Below are 26,940 nucleotides of genomic sequence, written 5' to 3'. Positions count from 1 at the left end.
CTTTAAGCGGGTAACGGTTTAGATTGTTAATTGGGAAAGGGCTAATACAAACAACAGGGGAAGCAGCTGTCATGAACCCATTTTATTTTAAGCCATTAATAAGAAATCACTGCAGTTTGCATAGAGAGCAGCAAGGGGAAAGGATTTTCACTTCTTGCCATTCGGTTGGCGAAAGGCTGTTCCGAAACCACCGCAAAGGGTTAAGAGCAACGTAACTCTTTTGGGACGCTGAAAAGACCACGCCAGCCGCAGTGGTGGGACAACGAGCGGACTGTAGGCACGCATCCCCGTTTATCTCCAGGCTCCAAGTGTCTTTCCCTAGTACTTTCAGCCAACATGTTTTCCACTCGAGCTTCTCCATCACACTCCCAGCTTTCTGCTGGCAAAGCCTCTCTGCCCATCTTCAGGCAGCGTGCTTCTCTTCAGACCGCTGTTTAATTAGATGAGCACTATTAATAACCTCTCCCTCATCCCACACAGCTAGTCCCATCTCGCTGGCGAGCTGTCCCAGCCCGCAAGTCCACTCAAGCTTTTCAAAACTGCTACGCACTTACTGTGTCACTTACTTATCCTTACCTAAAGACATCACCCTGAAACTTTTCTGCGTAAAAATCAGAGGTCACTCCTTTCCCGGCGCAGCAGCTAGGAGTTACTGCTAAACAAAAGCCAGAAAGCAAGTTTGCTTCCGAACCTCTCTGCTGGGGATGAGCTGGAGAAGCTCTCGCTGAACTGGCGCAGAGGGCTGCGTTGGCCCCGGGCACACTTAACGCCGCTCTAAAGCAGAGCTGAGAGATAGCTGGGCCCTACGCCTGGACTGCCTGGTGTCCCAGAGAGAAAACAGACTGAAAATAATTCAGCAAAATACCTATTTTCAGCAAGCATTTGGGTAGAGGATAACTGCAAGCATGTGCTCGTATCCCCTTAGTTTAAATGTAACGTATAGCCTATGCTCAGATGTTCTGCGGGACAGGAATGGAGTAGGGGTTTACCTGTGTCCTCCCCGGAACCTCACTTCTCAACCCTGTTCCTGACCAGGCTGTAACGAGGGCACTAAGGACTGAGGTAGCCTCGAAACAGAACAGTCCTGCTTGAAACAGGCCCCAAAAATATATCAAAATGCATGAAAACCTAACAAAAAAAGAGAGCGGAGCAAGGTCCTGAATACATTATAAATAGTAGCAAAAAGCATACACATTTATCAGCATCTCTCAAACATTAATGCGCATCCTTGCCAAAAAGACACTGCCAAAGGCAGTAAATACCGCATTCTCTTTTTTCTAATTATAAATTCAAGTTTAATGCCAAAACCACAGAATGCCAAATCTGACTGGTCTCTCAAGCAGAAATCTAAATTATACATATTGCTCTGTCTGAACTAAATTCCGCGGACATAATGGAAGGAAAAGGGGTCTGGAATAAGGCAGTATCGTTGATATTTGGAAAGGGCTTTGTAAAAACTGTTACAGACAGCTCGTGTGTCCTGGCTGGGGGGAAAGGAAGGTTATTCCTCAAGTGGAATGCACAGAGAAACGAAATTACCATGACTCCATCTAACCAGATTACTTTGGAAAAGACAGAAATCTTATCCAAAAGGTAGCGTAACAACTTCATGCCCTTGGGCAGCGGGGCATTATGTAACAACAGACCTCAAAACCATCCGTTTCCGTAGATATCACATAAATATGTGGAATTACTGAATCCAGTAACTTCTATTTACTTTTTTTTGGATGTTTTACAAGAGTATGAAGTCTCTCTTCCCTCCTGTTGCATAAAGCGTGCAGGGAGGTCTGAGCCCTCTCTGCGTTACGGCTGGCACTCTTACTCTGAACACAAGTACTCGCGCACACACACATTTCTCCTGTAAGTAATTTTCCGTAGGGCAAAAAAAAACCCAGTAGGAAGTAACAGCTATAGTATGACACTTCCATTTTATAAGTAGCACATCAGTTTTATAAAAGACAGAGTCAAGAGCACCATTAACAGATGTTTTCCAATCTTTCACTGCTCTGCTGCTCAGTGACCGGCACCCGTGGGCTGCCGGGATAACCGGAGACTCCTCTGTGCTGTCTGCAGGCTCAAGGCACTTTTGAAATGCAGCATAGAAAGTTTTACGTTTAAAACAAGAACAACAACGAAACTGCGGACCACAGTAATAAAACTAGCAAAATGCTAACAGCTACTCATTGCTTTCTCCTCGTTAATATAAAAAAGCGTAACGTCAGAGATCCAGTGTACAAATACAAAAAAATTGTGCATAATAAATGTACTATAATACTGTACATACAGCATAAACCGTTCAATGAGAATGATTTAAATATAACTATTTGTCTCCTGACTTGGAAGACAGAAGAATAAAGTTCTATAATCCTAGAGTATGCGTATAAACCCTTTCTGAGAGGTTGAATCACTAGCCAACGGTATCCCTGAAAATAAGCAGAGTCAAATATTTACTTAATGGAAGCCATTATTCAAGGGGTTGCTGGTTATGATAAACTAGGAGAAAAAACACAATGCATAAACTCAGCCAACATTAAATCCAGACAGAGTTCTTCCCATCTCCCGACTTGCTACTGGCACTGCTTTTGTTTGAGCCTGCTTTGGATTTCTTCTCTCTGGAACTGCTGGGATTGTTTTGGTTGTTGTAAGCCTGGATCGCAAGGTCCAGGCGCTCCTGAGCCACTTTAATTTCCCTCTGCAGATTTTCCAGGTCGGCAGGAATGTTTTCTTCGTTGCTTCCATACTGCTGTTCCTGAGCTATATTGGCTTTGTTCTGTTTGTAGGCCATTTTGGCGTTGGACAGTTCAGTATATTGCATTTGCTCTGGCTTGACCGCGATGTTATAGCCAGGAGGAGCAGATGGCGTATTCCAAGTAAAAGGGTAGTTATAGGTACCAGAGTCTTCCAGCTCTTTTCTCTTGTTGTTCAATGTGTCCCGGATTGTGCCAAATCCCAAATGGATCATCTCCCAGACATTCAAAAGTAAACACATGCAGGTCACCCCATACATTATTAGCAGGAAAATGGTCTTTTCGGTTGGCCTTGAAATGAAACAATCGATTTTGTGCGGGCACGGCTTCCTGCTGCACACAAATATGGGGCTGACCTCAAAGCCATACAAAAAATACTGACCCACGAGAAAGCCGATTTCAAACGTAGTCCTCGCCAGAAGCTGCAGGACATAAATTTTCATGAGTCCATCTTCCCGGATTCTCCGCCTGCCATCATGCTTAGCTTTGGCAGGGGGCTGCTGCTCTTTATTCTCCCGTTCGCTTTCCAGCTCTATTTCTGGGTACATCATCGGGTCTTCCTCATGGTCCTCCTCAGCTTCCTCTAAGCCACGGTGTTGTTTCCAGCGCATGGAAAAACTTTTGCTTCTGATTCTTCTGTCGGCTTCGCTGTGTTCCACCATCCGGGCAATTTTATGAATTGCGTAGCCTAAATACATCACAGATGGAGTGGCAACGAGAATGATCTGAAAGACCCAAAACCTCACATGCGAAAGAGGAGCGAAAGCATCGTAACAAACATTCTCACAGCCCGGCTGCTCCGTGTTGCACACAAACTTGCTTTGTTCATCGTAATAAATGGACTCTCCTCCCACAGCAGTTAGAACAATCCGAAATACAATCAACACTGTCAGCCAGATTTTGCCAACAAAGGTTGAGTGATTGTGGATCTCCTCTAACAGACGGGTCAGAAAACTCCAACTCATGGTGGTCAAAGAATTTTATCTAAAAGACAAACAAACCCCCCGAATATTTATGAGTTTATCAGCTTGAGCCTAAACGTTGCAGACATTCAACCAAGAGAGTCAGAAGACTCAAGAATTTTACAACCAACACACAACCACGTTTATAGTATCACCTGTTATCGGGAAACTCCAGCTGCCAGAATTTGCTTGAAGATTCTACGTCTCCTCCACAGGCTTTTGAGAAGTCTGCTACAAAAAAAAGCAGCAGTTAACTGCCATTTCACAAACAAAACGTGCTCCCAAAGCTACTCCCCAGCACAAGAGAAAGACGCGGCTGCTCTGTATTTCAGATGTTAATAAAAACATTTACACTTGAGGCTGAAGTCTTCAAAACACAGTGGATTGAAAGCTAAGCTCCCGTGAAATTTTATGGGCACTGCTGCCTATGTCCCACCACTGAGAATATGATTTATTTTAACTGCACAGGGGTGGCCAAACCCTGTTACAGCCTGAGCCAGCGATCTTGGCCACGACCACAGCCCATGGAGAGAAACAGCTCTCTCCACAGCGCAGGGCCACTGTCTTCAGACAGAAACGGATCACCCAGCCCAAACCTGAGAAGCAAGTGACTGCTATTATCTTGGATTTAAAGGCAGGACAACCTGAGTGACCTGAGCAGCTCTACCCTGCAGATCTAGCCTAGAGACAGGAACATCCGACTTCTAACCCGATGCTCGAACTGTTCTATGGATTTGGGTTCAGTCCCTTAGGGAGGCTAAAAATCTCCCTTCCAGAGCCAGAAAAGCCTTTAGTATGTATTTTGTAGTGGTTTTCGGAGAGTAGAAGGAAAACCTTTTTTAAAAAAGTTATCTGTTAACAATTTTAGAGGAGGTATTAGATAGAAATCAATATAAATTTGCAATCCTAACAGTAAAAAAAACCTCGTCAGTGGAAATTCACGGCTGGCAACACCATGAAGTATCACAATGAACGAAATCCAGCAATATTACAGGCCCACATGGAGCTTGAAGTAGTAGAATTGGTAAAATACTGAGCACGGGAAGAACTGCTAGATGTTACAGCTAGATGTTACAGATGTTACAGACCTCTTTCAGTCCTCCGATGATGTCAAACATTAGTTTGTCAAACATCATTAACAGAAATTTTTACATCAGAACAACATTTGGTGAAAGATCCTAAAACCAGAATTGGACAAGTCTCTGGCACTCTGGTCTTAAAAAGCGATTTATTCTCAACCTGGAGGAATTCCAGGAGACTGGAAGAAAACTAGTATTTGCAACGATTCAACTTCTTCCACACAACTACAGAGTTGCTCACAGGCAAAATAATGAAATTTGAGGGGATGCAATCAATACAGAATTAAAGGATATAAATGTAATCCCCTCCTGGTGAAATTCAATGTTTCACTGAAAAGGCAAAAGCACAGACAGAACATGGATGGGCTGGGTAGGACATTTGATTTATTACTTTATGACAGTGTGAGAAAAAAAAATAGTGCAAGAGAGTATTAAAAAAGCCCATATTAAGTGGATTAAAAGTAACAAAGATCTTGACAAATGATCCCCACATTAGAACCAAGAGCAACTGCGTGTAATTACAGCAAGTTCTACAAAGACCAGGGAGGCCTGGCAGCCAGGCTGTATTTTCCCCAGACTCGACCAGAAAATGGCTGCTGACAAAAGCTGCAAACGGCACAGAAGTTTGCAGGCTGACAAATAAAGACGAGAGTTATCAGTGATGCAGAAAAACACAGATTGCTCGAGAGGCTAAGGCCACTGAAACAAAACCACCGCTTTAACCAAGCTGAATGCAAAGACATGCAGCTAAGAAAAAGAAACAGCAGTCTTTTTATTAACGGAGAGGGCAGTTACTCTGGACATCCGTTAACAGGGGAGGGAGTGAGGGTCTGAACGGATAAGCATCTCAAGGAGAGCTGGTGATACAGCAGAGATGACTAACGCGATCCTTGGCTGCGTCACGTGCAAACAGGAGCAAGGAGGGTGATCTTACCTCCTTGTTAGCAAGACAGCACTCAATGCCTTTGTCTGCATCCTTCAGAAGTTGCTTAAATATCAAAGAGTGAATATATCAGTCTCGAAACCAGCTGAAGAACAGGGAAGATGCCTAAAAGTAAGAGATTTAGAGAGTTCAATTTGTTTAGCTGGGAAACACGGGAAGAAAACGAAGGATTAGCGGTCAATCACTTAATCTAGAGGCTGTCAACTGAGCATGCAATCAATCCCAGGCTTACAATCCAAGACCTTCTTTCTACACAACCATGCTACTATTATGCTGTAGGCAGAATTGGATGAAACAACACGTTTTTAACAGGAAAAAAGACCAGAGGGTTCCAGTCCCAGTGCAGCGACTTACTGCAGCAGGTGGCTTCACCCTCTGAACCCCCATTTCAGAAAGGTACCCGAGAACAGCTCTGCAGCCCTCAGTTCTGCATTAGTGAGATGACAGTGCTTCAGACACCCGCATATTTGGCATTTCCCAGCAGCTCACTCGGATTTGGAGTCAAAAGTGGTGGTAGAGTGAGTCTGGGGGTACTCTATGCACCTGAAGAGTCTCCAATACACTGAATAGAAAAGGCAAATGAACCCCACACCTGGAACTGGGCATTATCAAGGTAAGAGCCACAACACCCACACTGACACCAAGTTGCACTGCCAATCTAGTCACCAAGCACTGATGTGTAACGGGACATACGTGATATGTGTTGCTGCTGACATGTCGTGATCCGTCAATTAAAAATGAGACAAATGAGACAAGTGGTTAATTTTCACTCACTGAAAATGTTAGGGCCAAACTCTTTTCTAAAAGCAAACTACTAAGTAAATTAGAAATGAATTAAATACTGTTACCAGTGTAAATTTGCAATAAAAGCAGGAACTAGCCTTTAAATTTTCAGATACTTTCAGATATTTATTCATCAGTGGTTAACAACAGAGAAGTTTGAAAATAGTGCTGGTTTTGTTAAGGGAGGGGACACCAAATATTTACTTTTACACCAGCTGCTACCTCGACCTCTTCTAAATTCTTTCGAGGTATTTCTCAGTCTTTTCACAATGTGTTTTCTACCTGCAGACCACACCGCTGTGGTTGGCTCACATCACACCTCGCCAGCTATAAAGAGGAAGGATCACACATCGGGTCCCTCAGCCATGGTGCGGAGCCAAGCGGCCGCTCAGAGCGGGAGACAGCCACTGGAGGGCACAAGGCATCTGGCCAGCTTTAGAGCTTGCTTCAGGAGAAAGATGGGGATTCACGTCCTGAATTCCACCGGTTACATAAATGAACAGCGTGACAAACCTACGGATAGACACTGACCGCACAGACTTGTACATTTAGGTTAACCACAGCCTTCAGATGCAGAAGTCGGCGTTATCAGATATCAGATACATGTTCTATAACCAAGACTTCTGTCAATTAGAGAGTTCTGTCTGCAGAGATGCGAAGTTGCTGAAGAGCTCTGATTCTCTTCAACAAGAAAGTGTCACTTATTCTAAATTTAGTTTTAGTCCAGAGCAGAGCTACTGACACAAATATGGGAGAATCCACCAGCAGGCAAAGAACTGCTTTGTCTTTAAGGAAACATTTTGGTTCAAGCAAAATGACCTGTCATTAAACCTTTCTTTCACTAGAAATGTTCAGCCCATCCAAATTAAACATTACACAAAAACAAAAAGTTCCAGGCAGAAATACAGCATTTGAAATGGTGGTTTCCTTCAGTTCCATGAGATCAGCCAAGGTTAGAAGCTGCATGTTTCTGCCTTTACAACACATGGACTGCAGGACCCAGATATAGTGCAGTAACCTTCACCTAACGTACCCTTAGCGTCTCCCGGATTTGTTGTTCTGGCAATATTTATCTCAATAATTTTCCATTGTTTGAAAACAAAAGTCTATGGACACTGACACACATCTGAAGAAGGCAAAATGTCAGCAATTTCAGCTAATTTAAGTCATGTCAGAAAGTGCATTTGAGAGAGACTTTCATTCCTTGTATTTGTCATAAGTTCACTCCAGCACTTCCAGCGGAGGAGGCTCCTTAGAGCAGGCAGGATATATGATGCAAATAACATGACGCTTATCTCTGACAGCAAGCTGGCTCCTGCGAATTAACGTTTTGCAGACACTGACATCCAGGAAGAATAAAGAAGAATTTGGAGCAGGTACACGGGAAAAAGAAATCAGCTTTAAGTTAAGAGATTCAATGCAGGAAATCTCTTGAGTTATTTTAACATGACTATTGTTCACATGCAGACAGTGAACGGCCCCTCACGTGTGCAGCTCCCCCTACCCAGCCCATGTGTGGGTCTGAATATGAATTTAAACATGGGATTAATTTAATCTCGTTTCAGCTTTCTCATCCAACTGTGACGGCCTCTTGCCAGTCAGGGAGGGAAGACCTGCACCTCGGAGGAGCAGCTTACTGTGGCAACCTTAAAATCCTGCCTTCAGGTGGGATAGCTGAAGTGTGGCAGGGATGGACAGAGGGACAGGAAGAATGGAGGCAGCTGGAACTGCAGTTACTCTGGTGAAACGCTCCCAGCAATGCCTCCATACCCCTGAGATGTACAGCACCAATAAGGGCGTGCAGCTTGCCCCAGCCAAGTTTTAAGAACAGCCTCGCTCCAGGCTGTCGAATTCCAAATGCCTTCAGAATGTACGGCATCAGGACTCAATTCACAGAATCATGGAATTTTCAGAGTTGGAAGGGACCTCTAGAGATCATCTAGAGTCATTCCATCAATGACAGACAGCAGGACTGAGTGCACCCTCAGCAAGTTTGTGGGTGACACCAAGCTTCGGGGTGCAACCCCTCACTTGAGGGAAGGGATGCTGTCCAGAGGGATGCTGACAGGCTGGAGGAGTGGGCCCATGTGAAACTCATGAACTTCAACAAGGCCAAGTGCAAGGCCCTGCACCTGCACTGGGGCAGTCCCCAACACCAGCACAGACTGGGGGGTGAGTGGATGGATGGATGGATGGATGGATGGATGGATGGATGGATGGATGGAGAGCAGTCCTGCAGAGAAGGACTTGGGAGATACCGAAGAACTGGACATGAGCCAGCAATGCACACTTGCAGCCCAGAAAGCCAATCGTACTCTGGGCTGCATCAAAAGCATGGCTTGCAGGTCAAAGGAGGGGATTCTCTGGAGTCTTCAGTACAAAACAGACATGGACATATTGGAGAAGGGCCAGAGGGGGCCACAGGAAAGGTCAGAGGGTGGGAACAGCTCTGCTATGGAGAGAGGTTGAGAGAGCTGGGGTTGTTCAGCCTGGAGAAGGCTCCAGGGAGACCTCATTGTGGCCTTTCAGTTCTTAAAGGGGGCTCATGAGAAAAATAGGAACTTTTTACCAAGGCCTGAGTGACAGGACAAGGGGCAATGGCTTTAAACTGAAAGAGGGATGGTTTAGGCTGGACACGAGGAAGAAACATTTTACCATGAGGGTGGTGAGACACTGGCCCAGGTTGCCCAGAGAAGCTGTGGCTGCCCCATCGTTGGAAGTGTTCAAGGCCAGGTTGGACGGGGCTTGGAGCAACCTGGTCTAGAGGCAGATGTCCCTGCCCATGGCAGGGGATGAACTGGATGATCTTTCAAGGTCCTTCCAACCCAACCATCCTGTGACTGACTGCTGGAAGGACTCTACAACTGACCTCTCCACCACAACTGACAGACAGCGCTATGAAGGCAGACAGGCCAACTCACCCCTCCTAGCCCAGCTCACCATCCTGTCTCAGCTGGAGACACCCTCCCCGTGCTAAGTCCACACCTGGGTATGGGCTTCAGCTCACAACTGAGTCTTCCGTGGAGCAGAGGTGAAGTGCAGCGTGGGAGCACGCCTTCCCACCCGGAGACCCAACTCCCAGAGGGGAACGGGGAGCTGAAGCTCTCAGGTCTCTCTCGATTTCAATAGTCCACCAGACAAGGTTTGTCCTAAACAGCACATGTACGAGAAAGATTCTGTAGCCAAACCGTAGTTATTAAGGGTAATATATTTACAGGAAGACTTTTCTTCCCCCTTAAAATATGTCCTCCCATGTCATGCTAATGAAATTTGATTAATTTATTAATGATTTATTTGTTTTGTTTTGTTTTTAAGCAGTTTAAAAAGATGTGTGCTGAGCAGAAAAAAATTTCAAGAATAAATGCATGGCAATTCTGTTGATAATCAAAAGAGGTTTCATGCTGCATGAAAGTAAAATTGGGCCCACAGGCTAATTAAAATAGGATTTGAATTAGGATGAATGAATAATTAGCATTATTCATTCAAATCTCGTTTACATTGAAATGTAAGAAATTGCATGATTTACAATTATTTTTGAGGAAGCACAGGGGTTGATTTTTTTTTTTTTTTAACCTGAAAAATGAGTAAGACTTTACTGTTCAAGAAAGGAGAAAGTCGTGGCCAGACCCACTACTGGCAAGGTACCAGCACACCACAAATCCTGTTGATTACTGTGCCGCCACCACCTGCCCTCCCGACCTGAGCACCAATCCCAGAGTCCATCCCCCTGAGTGACGCGAGAGGAGGGATATGAGGATCTTCCCAGTGGAAGAGAATTCATTGCTATCAACCTTCCATCGTTCATGATGGAAGGGGGTCCAATCACCACAACCTTCATTCCTATGTTTTTCAGAAGTGTTTACAGCACCGTACAGCTGAAAAAGAATAAGCAAACTGTACTGAAATTTATTTTTTAATCTATATTATAGAATATTTGGGAGTGAAAAGGCTGGGACTTTCTGGACAAAACAGCGCTTTTTCAAGTAAATAGTCAGTCATTTGGCAAGTCTCACGTGGCAAAAAGCAGAGAACGGTTTTGAAAAAGCCACAGCGTCAATGTCAATTTGGAAACAATTTTCGAATGGTGCCTTCAAATCCCAGGCATGTTAACAAGGTTCTGCTGATCCCCAGACCAAACCCCTCGAGTCTAAAAACCCCCTTGTTGAATTATGAGACCGCAGATCCTATGCAGGATATAAATAGAACACTAAAATATGGGTAAGAGGTAGAGATATAATAAGATTCTTGTGCTGTCAAAAAAATAAAGATGTCACATACGTATCTCTTTGAAAATCAACACACACATACCCACTCGGGCATTCAGCTTAAAGATAAACTGGAATGTGCAGATAAGACGTGAACCTCCAGTAGCCTCAGCGTGCCCTCTAGGTAATGCTAACATGGAAAGCCAATGACAATTTTAGCAACACTCCCCCGCAGTGACACAATTCAAATGAAATCGCAACGTGTTTCGTGCTGGCCAAAACTAGCATTTACTTCACCTACAGCAACGATGCTCCTCCAGGAAGCAGCGTTTCCAGGGCTGACACCCCAGAGCACGCAAGACCCCGACTTTGGAAGAGCAGCGTCCATCAGGGCAGCCTGTGCACCCTGTGCTGCAGCATGAGGACATGATGAGGTTCTTTTGAGAGCAGAAGCCTGCAGTCACAACAGGCTTCATCAAAAATGGAGGCTGGGCTGTAGAGTCTCTGTTACCTCACAAAATTTTTGGAGACCTGTTTTGGGGTCTGTGTCAGCCTGAGTCCCTTCGTACACGCTCAGCATTCAGTGTCCCTTCTGAGGTGTATCAGCTCGGAGACTTGTACAGCAAGCTCCCAAATTTAGCATTTCTGTAGTGACTCAGGACAGAACCATCTTAGCAAATCTGAGCCAAGATGCTTAACAGCTCTGTCCTACAGACTTAAGGTGTCAAGAAACAGAAGCAAGCCCCAGGTGATGCTTGCACTCTGGTGATGTGAAATGTAATAATGGAGAAAACAAAGCAGTCAGCAGATTACACGGCGAGACGCGGTGCGTTGTTTGACAGTCTTTGCAATGAAACAGTTGATCCTCAGGGCAACAAACCACAGTCAAACCAACACGGCATCGTGCCAAACCTTGGTCATCCCAGCACAGTACCGGGACTGAAGCTTGCAGCACGAGCGGCCCCTCTCCCTTCACACAGCTTCTGGGTTAGGAATAACCCAACCATTGAAGAGTTGCTACACTGGAGCTCAAAAACAACCCAGGAGTTAACTCTGCCCCCGAGCTCCCCAGGGCATTCCCTCTCCCATCTCACCCATCTCTCTTTTCTAGTCCCACACACTTCAAAGCAATTTTCTACAATATAGTTTAACCCTACTAACCCCAGACGGTTTTGAGTAGCTCCTATACAAACTGGCCTCATACAGAGTTGGCAGGTCCAGCATGACTTACTGACCCGGGTTCTGCCCTGCTCTTGGCCTCAGCGTTGCTGCACTTGTTCCTCATTACGTAGGAGCCGGTAACATACAGCAAAACTCTTTCCCTGCGTAATTTAGTTGGACATTTTAAACAAGGAATTGCAGGGCAGGTAGAAGGGCAATTTTTTCAAGAGTTTGAATCTGAAGCTCCAGCCGTATTAGAGAAAACACCCAACACTGCTGTTTTGAGATCAAGGCCAAGTGTTTAACCAAAACCTGAGCTCTTGGACTGTCAGCCCAGGCTGTCTGCAGACAACATGGCCAGGGACTGGTACTCATACCCTTAAAATCCAAAGATCAGGAGGGTATCCTCAAGAAAGGCTGTTCCTACCAACAGAAACGACCATCAGGCTGGGTGAGCATGGTCTTAGTGTGGATTCAGGTCCACAAAACACTCCTGACTGTGAACTATCAGTTCCCTTTCTTCCACACTAAGTGGATCCCAGAGGCTTTTCCACAAGATGTTCATCTCCCAAACATGAAGAAGTTCTCTCTAGGAGCTGTTCCCAGACTAGATATCCATTTGGTAAGATACCACATGCTCCTTCACTTAGGGCTGCTAAACCTTAGTTCAGACACACAAACCGTTACCGCTTGCCAAAATATTCAGAGATCAAACACACCAAATGCTCAACAAGTCCAATGCTGCGACAGCTTCTTTGTAAGCTACAGAACCATCCGTTTACTTCAGTTACTTATTTATATTTTGAACATGCTTAACCTCTAGGTTCCCTTGTACCAATATGCATTACCCTAAGAAACGTATATTATTCCACCAATCCGTAGTTTAAACTATCGTATTCTGTCTCCCAAAGCGGGGTCAGCTAGAGCAGGTTGGCAGGTGCATGTCCAGCCGGGTTTTAAACACCTCCAAGGATGGAGACTCCACAAGCTCTTTGGGCAACCTGTTCCTACACCTGACCGCGCTCACAGTAAAAAAAGTTTTTCTTATGTTTAAGTGGAATTTCCTGTGTTTCAATCTGTGCCCATCACCACTCCCTGGGTACCACTGAGAAGAGTCCAGGACAACAGCAGCAAAGCAATTTTTCCTGTAAGAATGAAGGTAACAGAGGGGGATGAGTTGCAGGGACTTGAAATACACTGGCAAGTGATACTGCGACCCAAGATCCTTCCCGTTCACAGTGCGGGATGACTGCCCAAAAAAGCAGAGGCTGCTGCTGTGTAGTCACTCCCAACACACCCTGTGCAGTTCCCACTAGTATCAGTGTGATACAAACACAATATATTCTTAAAATATTAAAAATATTGTACTGTTGACTATTGCACCTGTGTTCTCAGCAGTTATTTTAACAAGTACAGACAATGGCAGGGTAAAGATGGAAAAAATGCAGTGGGGATGATGACAAAAGTCAGGTACTGAGTGACCAACACCACCGCAAAGAGACAGAGTGTGACGGACAGCGCGGCTGGGGTTACTGCACACACCTACCAACAAAGCCCACAGATTCAGCTCATTTCAGGACACGCACACCAGCTTGCGAACAGTGGAGGGAACGAAACTGCAGGACAGCGTCCCACTTCAAACTCTGCAACGGCACCTGTGTGGGCAGGCCCAGCACCGTCACGCAGGGCTGCACCCCAAGACACGCAGGGGAAGAGCAGTGCCCAGGTGAAGCAAAACAACTTTGTGCACTCAAAGCAAACAGTGCACTTTGAGCAAACTCAAAACACGACATCCTACCTGACACTTCAGACCTAAGGAGGTCTCACTTCCACACTGAGACCCAGAAGAAGAGCAAAAAAAGAAGGAAAAATCATATTTTCCCAGACAGACGGAAAACGTCTCTGGTCCAAATCAAAGAACACACAAGCACTGTTGCGTGTTACATCCACAGGAAAGCCACAGAGGGACACGTGCTGCAGGAGAGCACCAGCCTTTGCATGAGCCAGAGCATTCGTGCACTTACCTGGGTCCCTCCACCTCTCTCACAGCGAGGTCTGGGTAAGGCCATCTTTGCTCGCATACCATTTCAGTCAGGCATCAGATTTCTCTGTCTTGATGTGATTAGTGATTCGAATAACCACAACACCCCTTTAACTACTCCTGATTCCACCGCAGCCAACAGCACCACAGCATTTCCCCATCGGGCTCCTCCTATATGCTCAGAGGGATGAGTGTCAAAAGAAAATGACACTCTCGAGGCAGCTGACCCAAATATCACTCTCACAGCCATTTTGGGAAAGGAGAGAGAAGCCAAAAGAGAGCAATTCTGTCGGCTCCTGTACGTCAAAAGGCTCTCACTCGGCTGAGCTGGATACAATCGAATGGGGATGAACACCTAATTCATCCACCACCATATTATGACAGTCAAAAGAAACTACGATAGCATTTGCTTCATAGATAAGCCTCAAAAACTAGTATGAATGGCTCGTAAATAAAATAGATACCACATACACAGTCTGCCATAATGTCCCAAATCACCCATTCTGTAACATTTAAGGATGGCAGTTGTTTCACTGTGACCCAAATTAAAATAAAGATTTTTCTTTCCCAGCTCTGTCACCTGGTCTAGCACGAGATGCCGCCTCACCCCACAATTGTAACAAATTCATCTAATGTTTTCTCCAACAGCAGCTTTGCGACTAAGCTTTACAGAGAAGGAAGGACGTTCAAAAGGCAGACGAGGACATTGCAGTGAACATTGCAAACCCTCACCGCCAACTGCTTTACAAGACATCCAGCACTTGGAATAGTTTTACTAAACCTGGTCAGGACTTCCCACTCGCTGAGATATGGAGGACAAGAAAGCTTTGCAGACCTCTGTGACGTTACACAACTGTACGCCTCCTTATGTGGAGAGCACTAAACTCGGGAGGATTGTAGCCAGCCATGCCAGAAGGCCATCTCCTCACCATCAGTTACCTGAACACCACAACAATCTATGAGGATGGTGTTGGGAACATCCACAGCCAAGGACAGAACGACAGCACCTCACCAGACCATCAAAACCACTCTCTAAGGCAACACGGAGAGCAAGGGGTCCACTCCAACAAGATAGCAGCAAAGACACAAGCTTGCCAGGCAAGCTCGCTCACTCTCCTGCCAAATGCTGGCCTGCTGCTTCAACTTCTTTCAAGTGCTACTAAACTGCAGAAATAACTGAAGAGTTTAATTTCAGTAAATCAGTTTTAAGTACGATTTGTTTTGAGAAAAGGAGTGTAGTAAATCAGAGCAGATTGCTATACTGGCATTAAGATTTTACTCCAGCTTGAGTTCAACGGGAGTCTTAACAGCTTTATTTTGCCAAAGATAAAATTTAGAATGTCCATAGGCACATAAACTCACTATGTAAATTATTTGTTGGAAAACAAAAATATTTCCCATAGTGAAATAAGAAAACCAAAATTGTCTTTTTCTGAAAGACTTGAATACTTTTCTAGACCCCCTTGGGAAGGGACCTGAAGCCCTCGCTGACCGAACTCCCTACGCTCTATCACACCAGCTGGGAGAACACACATACCAACTGTTTTTTTCCCCTTCTGAGAATAGCCGCAAATAACTTATATTTTTTGAGAGGAAGCTAGAAGTCCCTTTCCCACCATGCCTCATGCCACAGAAAAAGGCGCACTTCACCAGGCAGAAAGTAGCAGGCGGGTCATTTTTTGCCACCTGACTGCTTTACATGGCCATGTATTTTATCAGATTTATCAACATAGATTATGACAATTAGCAGCAAACTTAAGGCAGATTAGACTGCCAAATGCACAGAAACTGCTTAAGTCAGGCATGTGACTTGATATGAGAGTACAAACGGGACGAAGCTATGCTATATACTGCTTTTTTGTCCTGCTGGAGATGGAAAAAAGCACACTGTGATACTACAGGCACAACTGTAGGCAATGAGACACTGCCAAGCTTCTCCCAGTTCCTTATTTCCAAGCTTTTAGGAGGGGGGGGGTCACATCTTGATGCAACCTTGTTAGTCACTGAGTGAACTTCGTGCTTATTCTGTACACGTTTTCTTCAAGCTCCAACCAGGAGAGAGCTGATCACCACCTTTTACCAAGACCTCAGAGAAATCACGACTCACTCTCTCAACACAAAGTGGGCATCAGCGTAAACAGGATTATACAGCACTATCCAGGTCAATGGTCTGGTCTTAAGAGATATAGAAAAATATCTAGAACACCAAAGATACTGTCAAAAACATTATTTTCTTTTAGTTATAAGAAAAGTAAGAAGAGCATATAACAACAGAACCTGTACCAACAAGAGAATCTCCTGGTGGCCTCTGCAGTCTTTGGACAACCCGGTTCACTCCCAAGTCTGGCTAAGGACATGCTGCAAGTTTTGGATGCGACGAATTTCCTATCTACATTACCAGAATAAACATTCACAGGAAAATAGGAAGCAGAGACAAAAAAACGTTAACACGCCAGATCGCATCAGTGATGAATATAAACACTGCCTTACTATTCCACCTAGCACCCATTCAAAGATCTATGCCAGCTACCGCTTCACCAGTTCTCTGAAGGGCTAAATCACTGGTTTGCGGAAGGGGCCCAACCATTTTCTAATGGAGTAGGCCTGCTTGCAAAAATATTCTTAATACAAAGGATGCTTAAGCATCTGCTGTATCCCATCTCCTCATGCATGGAAAGAAAAGGGGGATTAGCTGCAAACAAGGTAATTCCTTGATTATTTGATGGATTCTCTCAGTAAGGCAACTCATACCTACTTTGCAGAGTTCACAGAATCACAGGATGGTTTGGGTTGGAAGGACCTTGAAAGATCATCCAGTTCATCCCCTGCCATGGGCAAGGACACCTCCCACCAGCCCAGGTTGCTCCAAGCCCCGTCCAACCTGGCCTTGAGCACCCCCAGGGATGGGGCAGCCACAGCTTCTCTGGGCAACCTGTGCCAGGGGCTCACCACCCTCATGGTAAAATATTTCTTCCCCATGTCAAGCCTAAACCAACACTCTTTCAGTTTAAAGCCATTGTCCCTTGTCCTGTCACTACAGTCCTGGGTTAAAAAATGTCTCTTTCTTGTAAGTCCCCTTTAAGAACTGAAAGGCCACAATGAGGTCTCCCCAGAGCCTTCTCTTCTCCAGGCTGAAAAACTCCCAGCTCTCTCAGCCTCTCTCCATAGCAGAGCTGTTCCAGCCCTCTGACCACTTCTGTGGCCTCCTCTGGACCCGCTCCAACAGGTCCATGTCTGTCTTGTGCTGAGGGCTCCAGAGCTGGAGGCAGCACTGCAGGGGGGTCTCCCCAGAGCAGAGCAGAGGGCGAGCATCCCCTCCCTCAACCCACTGGCCATTTTGCTGCCATCTATCCTATGACTAAAATATTTCTTCCCCATCACTTTGTTACCGCTTCAGATACCCACTCACATCCTGAGGGAGCCTCCCTGCAGCAAGCCACCACCAGGAACAGGTTCATTTCTTAATGCTATTAAGAGATGACAATGCCACAGAGGAAAAATTAAGTGACTTTTTTTACACACCTACTCACAGAACTAGAGCCAGAGCCAGCCTCTTTGCCAGCCCCATTCCTCTGGGGACTCTCTGGGAAACTGGTTCACACTGAACTGATGGGAGAAGAGGTTATAAAGAGCCAAAAGGAAGAGGAACGGGTTGGCTGGACCAGGGGGCATTCACCAAAGAGGTTAATGGAGCTCAGAGCTGGAACAGCAGACCTGGTTACGGCCTTTCTTAAAATCACCTCAGTACATGGAGGCAAGTGTCACGCCAACTCTGCAAGATAAGGATTGCGAAGCAAACTGCAGGCCTCCAAACGCAACATTCGTACAGGACTAATTAAAACAATATTATACAGAGTAGAACTAGCTGACAATTGATATATCTGTATAAATACGATACACCAGGGGAAAAGTCAGTGTGACTTCTCTAAAGGGACTTCCAGCCTCTCAAAAGGCACCAGACTACCGGGATTTTTAAGATTTGTGAGTCTCTCTCATCAAAGGCTTCTTGCAGGGACACCAAAAGGCCACACCGGAAAAGGGACTGTCCCTGCGCGGGTAAACAACTGGGTGAAAGATAACAAAGAGTAGGAGTAAACGGTCATTTCCTGCGAGGGAGATGGGTCCCAGAGGCGTTTCACAGGGAGAGAGGCTGGGACCTGTGCTGGACAAGGACACTGAGTAAAATGCAACAGCCAGGCAGGTGGGATGCAACCAAGGATCCTGATGGCGATATTCAAGGCAAGGGAGATGAGCAACCATGGAGAACGGCAGAAGGACCTTACGACCCTAAGTAACCTGGTAATAAAACGGCAGATGGAATTCCACATAGATAAAGTGATGCATACATTCAATAAAAACCCATAAATCTCAGTTTCACACAAAAGAAAATATGTTCCCTGAGATGGCCTCAGCAAGCAGGAGATCCTGGGGCTGTCAGGCTGCTCCATCAAAGCTCCAGCACCACTCAGCACAGTCCAGAAAGCCAACAGCATTTTACCAGTGTTAGAGAAGGACGAGCACACAAACAGCGGACACTGCTGTGTCACTGTGAGCACCCGCAGTTCACCCGCATCCCGGCTGTGGCATATGGCTCTGGTCACTCTCGCCACCCCCCATCACAGAAGCAGAGAAGAACAGAAACAGCTTTGGAGAAGAGGACTGGCTGGTGTAGGAAGAACAGTGGAAAACACAGAAAGCTGATGGGGGAAGAGGGCAGGGAGCTGTAAAATCTGGATCAGACTGGACAAGGTAACTTTAAAAAATGAAAAAAAAAAAAAAAAAAAAAAGTGCTTCACACGACAGGTAAGTCTTTAGGCAGAAAGCAGTCAAAACGCTGAGAGGGGTTTCAAACATGCTTCTGCTGTGATTTTCCTGTAGCCTCCACTTGGGCCAGTGTCAGAAAAAGGACTCTGGCCCAGGCGGACGTTTAGTCCGATCCAGCGCGGCTGTTCTGAAGGAGCCAGGAGTGAACATCTCCCCGGGGGGCTGTGGGAAGAGCATGTTAATGAATCAGCTAAAAGGAAAAAAAAATGGTACCTCAGGGTATTAATCATTGATAAGTTACAGGCAATTGGTATTCAGTATTTACTTGTCGGACAAATCTCACGCAATTGGCTCACTTGAAGGGCAGCAATGATTTATTTCTGTCGATATCTCTCCAGCTCAATCCTCCAGGGAATCAGATTTTGCAGCCACCCAGATCGATAAGGCTTTGCCACAGATTGCAAAGAGAGCAAGAGCAGGCTGAGGAATACAAATCAAGCTGGGTATTGCCACAGAGGTGAACATTTCAAGTCAACAGTCCAGAAGGAGCGAAGACTTTACATGAACCAGGGAATAAAGAAGATAATTTCCATATGGCTACATGGAAGATCCCTGTGTACTTCCTCCAACTTCAATTTTATTTTATTTTTTTTAATATCCCAGGAATCACAGTTGACACTATGAAAATTCTTCTCCTTTTAAAAATAGTTTAACTTTGTATTTGAATGTCAGCTAAGCAACTTCTGTAAATTAATGTCTGCTTAAATTAAAACTTAGTCCATTCTCAATTAAAAATGTTTATCGTGAAAACCAGGAGATTTTTAGTAAAATCTGGAGGAGATGCTGCACATAAGACAGCATACCTGCGCAACGCACACCTTAAGAACCTTAATTATTTTATTTTCACGTCATTTAAAAACATATTAACAGCCAGCCCCTTGTCTGCCTGCAGACGTTCCTCTAACCTGGCGCCCCCCGATTATGCAGCATTACTTGTCAGCTGTGTCCCTGAACCCGTAACAGAACAAGACTTCCAGGAGTTAACAAGGAGTCAGAAACTCACCCTCAAGGTAGCATGGAAACCATCTGCACACAAGAAACACATTGCCCTCCCAGGCTCTCTACTATTTTAAGCACGAGAGAGATACAGAAGTTTACAGACGATGACTTGTTATACCCGAGTCTGGCACGGCTGCACCACTCAATGAGCGTCTGACACTGGGATGTCACCGCCAGCAGGAGTCAATATCTCCCGATGCCACAAGCATCGCCGCTCATCCCGTAAGCTGTGCGTTCCCCAGGCGCATCACAGCTAGACCCAGGTTTAGACCCAGAAGTCATTTTTCCACATTCCTTCATCAGTTTAGCTCAATCAGAAAAGCAAAGTGGAAACAACCGGCTCCAACGCGCTGCGGTTTTTGGGAGGGTTTGGGGGATTTTTAGAAGAGAGGAAGCACTGTGCTACCTACAAGGCAAATAATACAACCCTGGGAAAGCAGATTAACGGCTGAGCAGAACACCGCAACGGGTGTTCAAAGGAAAAACACTAAAATGCAATTGTCCGCCACCTCTCCAGCACCACCGAATGCGACATTCCTACTAAAAGGAACAGTAGGCACAATCTGCTGGTCATCCGTATGTATGCCTTCTCTGCGTACTTCAACAATATCTTAAACGAGGTCAGGCACACACACTCAGAATTCTTTTCTGACAAATTTGTAACTAAAAAGGTGGAACTAATATCTGTAAGAGCTGAAAGCTGGTATCATGTCCTTATTTAGGCAAAAAAGCTGGCTGACTCCAACGATTTTCATCTAAGCAAGGTAATAGGGAGAAATCCTTCGCTCCTGTGTAAAAACGCAAATCCCAGGTCACTGAGTCATTTAAGCACATGGCTAATGTAAAGCTTGAAAGAAATCCTGCTAATAACCTAACTGCTTGCATATTTACAGTTAGGCAGTACCTGGATTATCTGGAAATACCCCGTAGCCTCCGGAAAAGAGACTAAAGCAGGCTGGTCCGTGAATTAATCACAGTGGTATGAACAGAACTGCTAATATTAAACTAGGGGGGATTGTGTGTGTGTGTGTGTGTGTGTGTGTTGAAGCATCTGTTCAAGTTTAGGCATATAAAACATTTTTCAGCCCAATGACTCCATAGGGAAATGCCTCATACATCAGCTCATCTGACTCAATTTTTCCATCACATTTCCCTTAATACAGTTTTGTCCATAAATACACTATTCGTTTTTTCCAAATATAGCTCTTTATTTATAGAGTCAGAAAACCTTGTAACTTCTGTTATTACTTAAAGCCCTGGGTTCTTCTTTGAAATGTAATCATTAAGGAATTACTAGCCAATATTGAGGTAAAAAACCAAGTTACCTATGTTTGCTACCATATTTACCATTCTCAGTATTTCCTTCACCAGAAAATACCTACTAACGTTGTAACTGCCCAGCCAGACATTGACATAATGTCAATTTAGCCCATAGCGCATCCGGGAACTTTCACCTTAAATCTTCGTTTTACACCAAAGACAGCCAAGTTTTTAAAAATCCCGACCGTATCTTCCAGACAATTCATCATTTGGGGAGAACCGTGCGTCACTACCCAAACACTGATAACAATTCATATTTATGGCATGAGGAGGTCAGAAATCTAACATTGCCTTCTTCCTCTCCGAGGAGCATTTTGCAGATAAAATTCATTTTTGTGGCTTTTAACAGAAAGCAAACAGCCTACCAAAACCATGACGAAGAATTGCCAGTGAATAGATAATTTAGACATTTCAAAAGCACGGGGTTTTTTTTCAGAAGCAGAATTTAGACTTCGAGCAACGCTGAACACAGCCGGTGAAATGTGATTTAATAGAATTTGACCATTATTAACTACAATTTGGGTCAAAAGAAAGCGTAGCATGTTATTACACGGCACAAGTACAGGCCAGTGGAATTCCGCTCCCGCTGCTCGCGGGAAGTGCAAAGACCAGCTGGAAAGGCTGATAATGACGTGGGGTTCTGCAGTAAAATACTCATTCACAATGCACAGCAAAGGGGACCGTTTCCCCGCACGGAGGTGGCAGCGCAGCCACCCTCGAGGGGCTGACCGGGCTGTGGTCCAGGGATCCGTTTTCAGTGGTGCATCCGTAATTCAGGGAGTATTCCTATGTGCTGGGCAGGGATGCCAGGAAGGATCATGTTTCTCCAGACAGGTCAGCAGGGTTAAAGTAGGGCAAGCATAAAAAGTAGGGAATATTAATGGAACTTTTTTCACTGGAATAATTTACTTCCTACCAACTGGATTAAAAATAAATAAATCTGGAGCACAAACTCCATAAAGCGCTTTGTTGAGCGGCAGCACAAAAAACAAAAGCTGGAAACAGGGTGGGAAGAAAGGATCACCTTTCTCCTAATGAGAGCGCAGTGCCCATCCGCTCGGACCACAGAGCGGCCAGACAACAAAGGGGTCCATTATCTGCCCAGTTTACTCCAACTGTTTAACGATCGCTACTGCTGTCCGAGTTTGCGCCGCCGTCCAGGGCATCCTGTCTGAGCAATAAGGCTAAGGTGTAAAATTGGCACCTGCTGCAATTCACTTTGCATCGCCGATGTTTAAAAAAAAAAAAAAAGAGATGGTGAAAATCTGAAGTGGCATTAGGAAAGAGCCACAAAATTGCCTCCCTCAGCCTGGCTTGATGCTAACAGAGCTAATAGATCTGACTGATTCTGTAACTTTTTTTCTCAGCCCCTCACAGGTACAAATGACTGCAAGGGGAACGTGATTTGCCGAAAATCACCAAAACTCAACCCGATGTTCACAGTCTGCCTGGGTTCCCGCATTCCCGGCTCACGCATTCCTTGTTGTGCTTTAGGAGCCCTCAGTTGAAAGCTCACTATGCTGTAACAAGTCCTCACACTCCAGCATCGCAGCTTGGGCAAAAAAGAAGCGTCAGCCGCACTGCGAGCGCCTGCTGGCTCCAGCTCCCCCAACAGAAGCGCCCAGGGCACAGGAGGTGCAGTCCATAACATAGTAGGTTGCTTTGTTGGCCCTAAGTGGCTGAATTACACCTCCGTACAATGGCAGACACTACCAGTGCACTGGAGCTCATCCTTTGCTTGGCAAAAAAGTGACATTTCAGGAGAGTTTGGGGTTTTTTTTTTTGGACTCACAGAAGTTGCTGGCAATCAGTAAATTACCAAGTCAACAAGTCTGCACGTTAAAATTCACCGCAAACTCTACATCAGCATATTTTGCAGCTTATGAGAAATTTGCTCTTGAATCTCGCTCTTGTCAGCTATAAAACCATATAAAGCCAGAAAAGACCTTTTAATAAGAAAGTTTCACCTACGCAACACAATTCCCAAATTAAGTACCTTTTAAACCACAGAATATTCTTTAGACAAACTCTGTCTACAATTAACTCTTCAGTATGTACTAAAATCTTTGCTAAATTCTTAAACTTGGTGTAAACTTCCCTACCTCTGATCACCACCTTGCCACACCTTTGTCCCCACAAATGCAGTCATAAACCGTTTTCTTAAAAAGTTTTCTTTCAACCTTCCCTTTCTTAAGAGACAGATGGGACTGCTGGAAGTCCTCACTATCAGCACATTTTCCGACCCTTTTGGGGCTCTTCTCTACTTCGTTCAAAGCAAGCCACCGTGCTGTCAGTCTGTGACCCCGATTTTTCAGTTATTTACTGGTATTTGCATCACTTGGAACTTATCTGTGATGACTTGGATGCTCACTTCAAAGTAACAGGCAAAAATAATCACTAATGAAGGGCTGAGAATGGGCACACATGGAACCCACCTAGAAAACAGGTATTTCATGACAATTCCTCACTTTTAATCATTGCATTCAGACCTGTGAGCTGCTTTAAAAAACCCAAAAAAACTAATGTTGTTGCATCAATTAAGAAAACACTTAAGTATTTTTTAAATTAAAATTATGTCTATTTGCAAGAATTCAATAGTCTACTGCATCAGCGATAATACAAATCCACAATTTTAGCATTAAAAGTACTAAAGGCAGTCACGTTGATAAGGGTACAGCCAGTCACTAAGAATTTTTTAATAACTTTACACAATTTAAACTGATCAGAAACTTGATAAAGCCAGTTTTAAAAGCCATTGCAAGGATGAGAGAAGCTGGGCGATGAACCCAAGTAGCCACAACAAATAGCAGCTGAATGTGTTTTCAACACAGGTGAAAAAAACGGAGATTTCATTTTGATCTTAAACATGAACCTTCAAACGCATGTGTCAAAGCGCACTAAAATATGCTCCTCATTCTGTTTTGCCCCATCCTTTGCCATTTCGATTCAGAAATGTCAGTCAAGTCACCGTTTTTCAAGAAAGACACCGCAAAGGGATCATTTTCTTACAAGAAGCCCCAGAAATACTCCCAGGGCAAAGACCTCCCGCTCAGTACAACTGACCCAGAGCAGCAGCCGCCCGCGCTCAGCGCATCATCAACACCAGCTCACCTGCGCTGCTGCTCCCAGCCCCTCACCCCCTTACCTCCCCTCCTCCTCGGCCGCAGGCATGGTCAGAAGCCCCTGGCCATGAAGGATCCCCGGTGGCACTGTGGCACGGGAAAATCCCTGCAGCCAAAATACTCTACCCCGGCTTTAGTCGTCAGGACCGTCTACTCGTTAGGAGGTTTTGCCGCTGACCAGAGAGAGGAGAAGGATGGACGCCGAGCAGCCTACGCATTCGTCAGACACAGAAAATATGTAACGGTTCACCCCACCCACTGCCAAGCCCTCCGGATCCGCTTCAGTCACCAGCGCGACGCGAGAGGGAAAACAAACATCGTCCCCTCCTGCCTTTTTAGAACTGCAGAAACGCTGGAGTTAATTTTAGGATTGCTGGAAATACAGGACTTTCAGCTGTTTCCAGTCATACAGGGAGAATAAGGAACAGCACAATGAGGCTCAAATTACCTGTGTGTTTGTATATTCATTTTCTTTTAAAAATTCTTACATATCCCGCCTCATAGAACGGAGCTTACTTGTTCCCCCAGGAAAGCAAAAGCATAACTTTAGAACACACTTGGAAAGAATCAAAAACACAGACAAGGGCACCTTTCATTTTCCTAATCACAAGTCTTGATACAAAACACCCTTTTAAATGACCCAAAGAAAGGTGAGTTTTGGTCTGATGACAGTTTTACTGAACATCACCATGAAACAGATTTCTAACAGGAAGGGACGTGTTGTTTTTTTTTTTCCCAACCAATTATCCTTGACTTACAGTGGGCAGGAGACACCTAAATAATGACAAGAATAATCAATTGCCTGTCAAATGCCAGGTTTTGTTCTTCCTCTAATTTCTAAATACTAACTGAACACCCAATTAAAAAACTGAACCCGGTGCCACCAACTGTTGCTCAAGCATCCATACTGTACATCCCAGCCCTGATTAAATATCTGTGCACTATCTCCTATTTGTAATTAATTTGATGGTGGAACAAAGTTAGCACTTTCCTGGGAAGCAAAGTCACAATGACAAGAAAGAGTCAGAACTAATTCCTACCAGTAGAAAAGAGAAATAGCTAAAAAAAGCCACTAAAAATAACTGTACAAATGTCATTCTTGTGAAATTTTATGAAGACGGGTGAAAGTTAGGCCCAACAGGGGCCAAAACTTTCATTATCCGATACAGGCAGTGAATTTTTTTTCTCCTCGCGCTCCGCATTCAGATTGTGTGCAGAGAAATGTCAAACCGCACGGCTGTAGCCCCAGATAGCTGGCGACAGGGTTAACTCAGGCTATCAGCAGCATTAGAAACGTTTATCTGGCCAAGGACAGCACGGAGCTACTGATTTCTTAGCTTGTGTTGGTGCTACAACAGCATCTGCTGCCGTGGACTGAACGCTCAGGGATCCGCTGAGCACCGTCCTGCCAGGCTGAGCTGGGATGGCTGAGCTGCCTTTGCCGGGAGAGTTCACTAGCGAGTTGATGCCTCTTAAAGTAAAAAAAAATAAAATACCTGTTACTTGCAACTAAGAGCAGCACGGCAGAAATGCAGCACTGAAGGTGGTAAAAACACCTCAAAGGCTGTGTGCCACCAGCACCCACCACGCTTCTAATGCCAGAAAGCTGCGACCAGGGTTCGCTTGGGAAAAACACACTGGAAATGCCCGTCCCGGAAAGCCACCTCCCCGCAGCGGGACCCCCTCCGGCGCCCGGGGGGGACACAGCCCGCACGCAGCAGCGAGGACAAGCGGGGACGCCCGGGTCCGGAGGAGACACCGGCCCCTCGCAACGACGGCGCGGCGGCTCCTCTCGGACCCTCGCTCCCCTCAGGCGTCCCGGCTCCCCTCAGCCCCCCACGGCTCGTTCCCCTCAGAGCGCCTGGCTCACCTCAGGACCCCAACGGCTCGGTCCCCTCAGAGCTCATGGCTGCCCTCAGAACCTGCCTTCAGAGCGTCCGGTTCCCCTCAGCCCCCCGTGGCTCCGACCCCTCGGCTCCCCTCAGAGCCCATGGCTGCCCTCAGCCCCCCACGTCTCTGTCCCCTCAGAGCCCATGGCTCCCCTCAGCATCCCGCCTTCCCTCAGAGCCCATGGCTCCCTTCAGCCCCCCACGTCTCTGTCCCCTCAGAGCCCATGGCTCCCCTCAGTATCCCGCCTTCCCTCAGAGCCCATGGCTCCCTTCAGCCCCCCACAGATCGTTCCCCTCAAAGCCCATGGCTGCCCTCAGAGCGCCCGGCTCCCCACAGGACCCCCGCGGCTCCGTCCCCTGAGCGCCCATGGCTCCCTTCAGCCCCTCACGGCTCGGTCCCTTCAGAGCCCACGGCTGCCCTCAACCCCCCGCGGCTCCTTCCCTTCAGAGCCCGGGGCTCCCTGCAGAGCTCCCCCCTCCCTTAGAGCATCCGGCTCTCCTCAGAGCCCATGGCTGCCTCAGAACCTCCCCTTAGAGCGTCCGGCTCCCCTCAGAGTCCATGGCTGCCTTCAAGCCCCCCGCGGCTCCTTCCCCACAGAGCCCACAGCTCCCCTGAGGACCCCCGCGGCTCGGTCCCCTCAGAGCCCACGGTTCCCCTCAGGACCCCCGCGGTTCGGTCCCCTCAGCATCCCGCCTCCCCTCCGCGGCTCCTTCCCCTCAGCCCCCATGGCCCCCCCTCAGAGCTCCCGCCCTCCCCTCAGCCCCCCGCGCTTCGGTCCCCTCAGCCCCCCGCCGTTCCCCTCAGAGCTCCCGCTTCCCTGCAGCCCTCCCCACCACGGCCGCGTTCGCGGCCGCGGGGGGGGCT

General features: G+C 46.1%; 1 protein-coding gene across 2 annotated transcripts; it reads right to left on the bottom strand.

Moving 5' to 3' along the window:
* Nucleotides 1-1,922: 1,922 nt before the first annotated feature.
* GJC1 (gap junction protein gamma 1) lies at nt 1,923-26,094 on the bottom strand. Of its 2 annotated transcripts, XM_082494763.1 has the most exons (4): nt 26,057-26,094; nt 5,723-5,836; nt 3,865-3,940; nt 1,923-3,731 (listed from the first exon to the last, which is right to left on the bottom strand). In XM_082494763.1, exon 4 carries the CDS (start codon nt 3,710-3,712, stop codon nt 2,531-2,533), a length of 1,182 nt encoding a protein of 393 aa, XP_082350889.1. In that variant the 5' UTR covers nt 3,713-3,731; nt 3,865-3,940; nt 5,723-5,836; nt 26,057-26,094; the 3' UTR covers nt 1,923-2,530. The 2 variants fall into 2 exon arrangements, with proteins under 2 accessions (XP_082350889.1, XP_082350888.1); XM_082494762.1 differs by lacking the exon at nt 26,057-26,094 and having other exon boundaries at nt 5,723-5,870.
* Nucleotides 26,095-26,940: the final 846 nt, after the last annotated feature.

Source organism: Vanellus vanellus (genome assembly GCF_965231255.1).
Source record: "Vanellus vanellus genome assembly, chromosome: 24".
Lineage (NCBI taxonomy): Eukaryota > Metazoa > Chordata > Aves > Charadriiformes > Charadriidae > Vanellus > Vanellus vanellus.
Note: the sequence above shows the minus strand (reverse complement) of the source record. Positions and strands in the feature narration are given on the sequence as shown.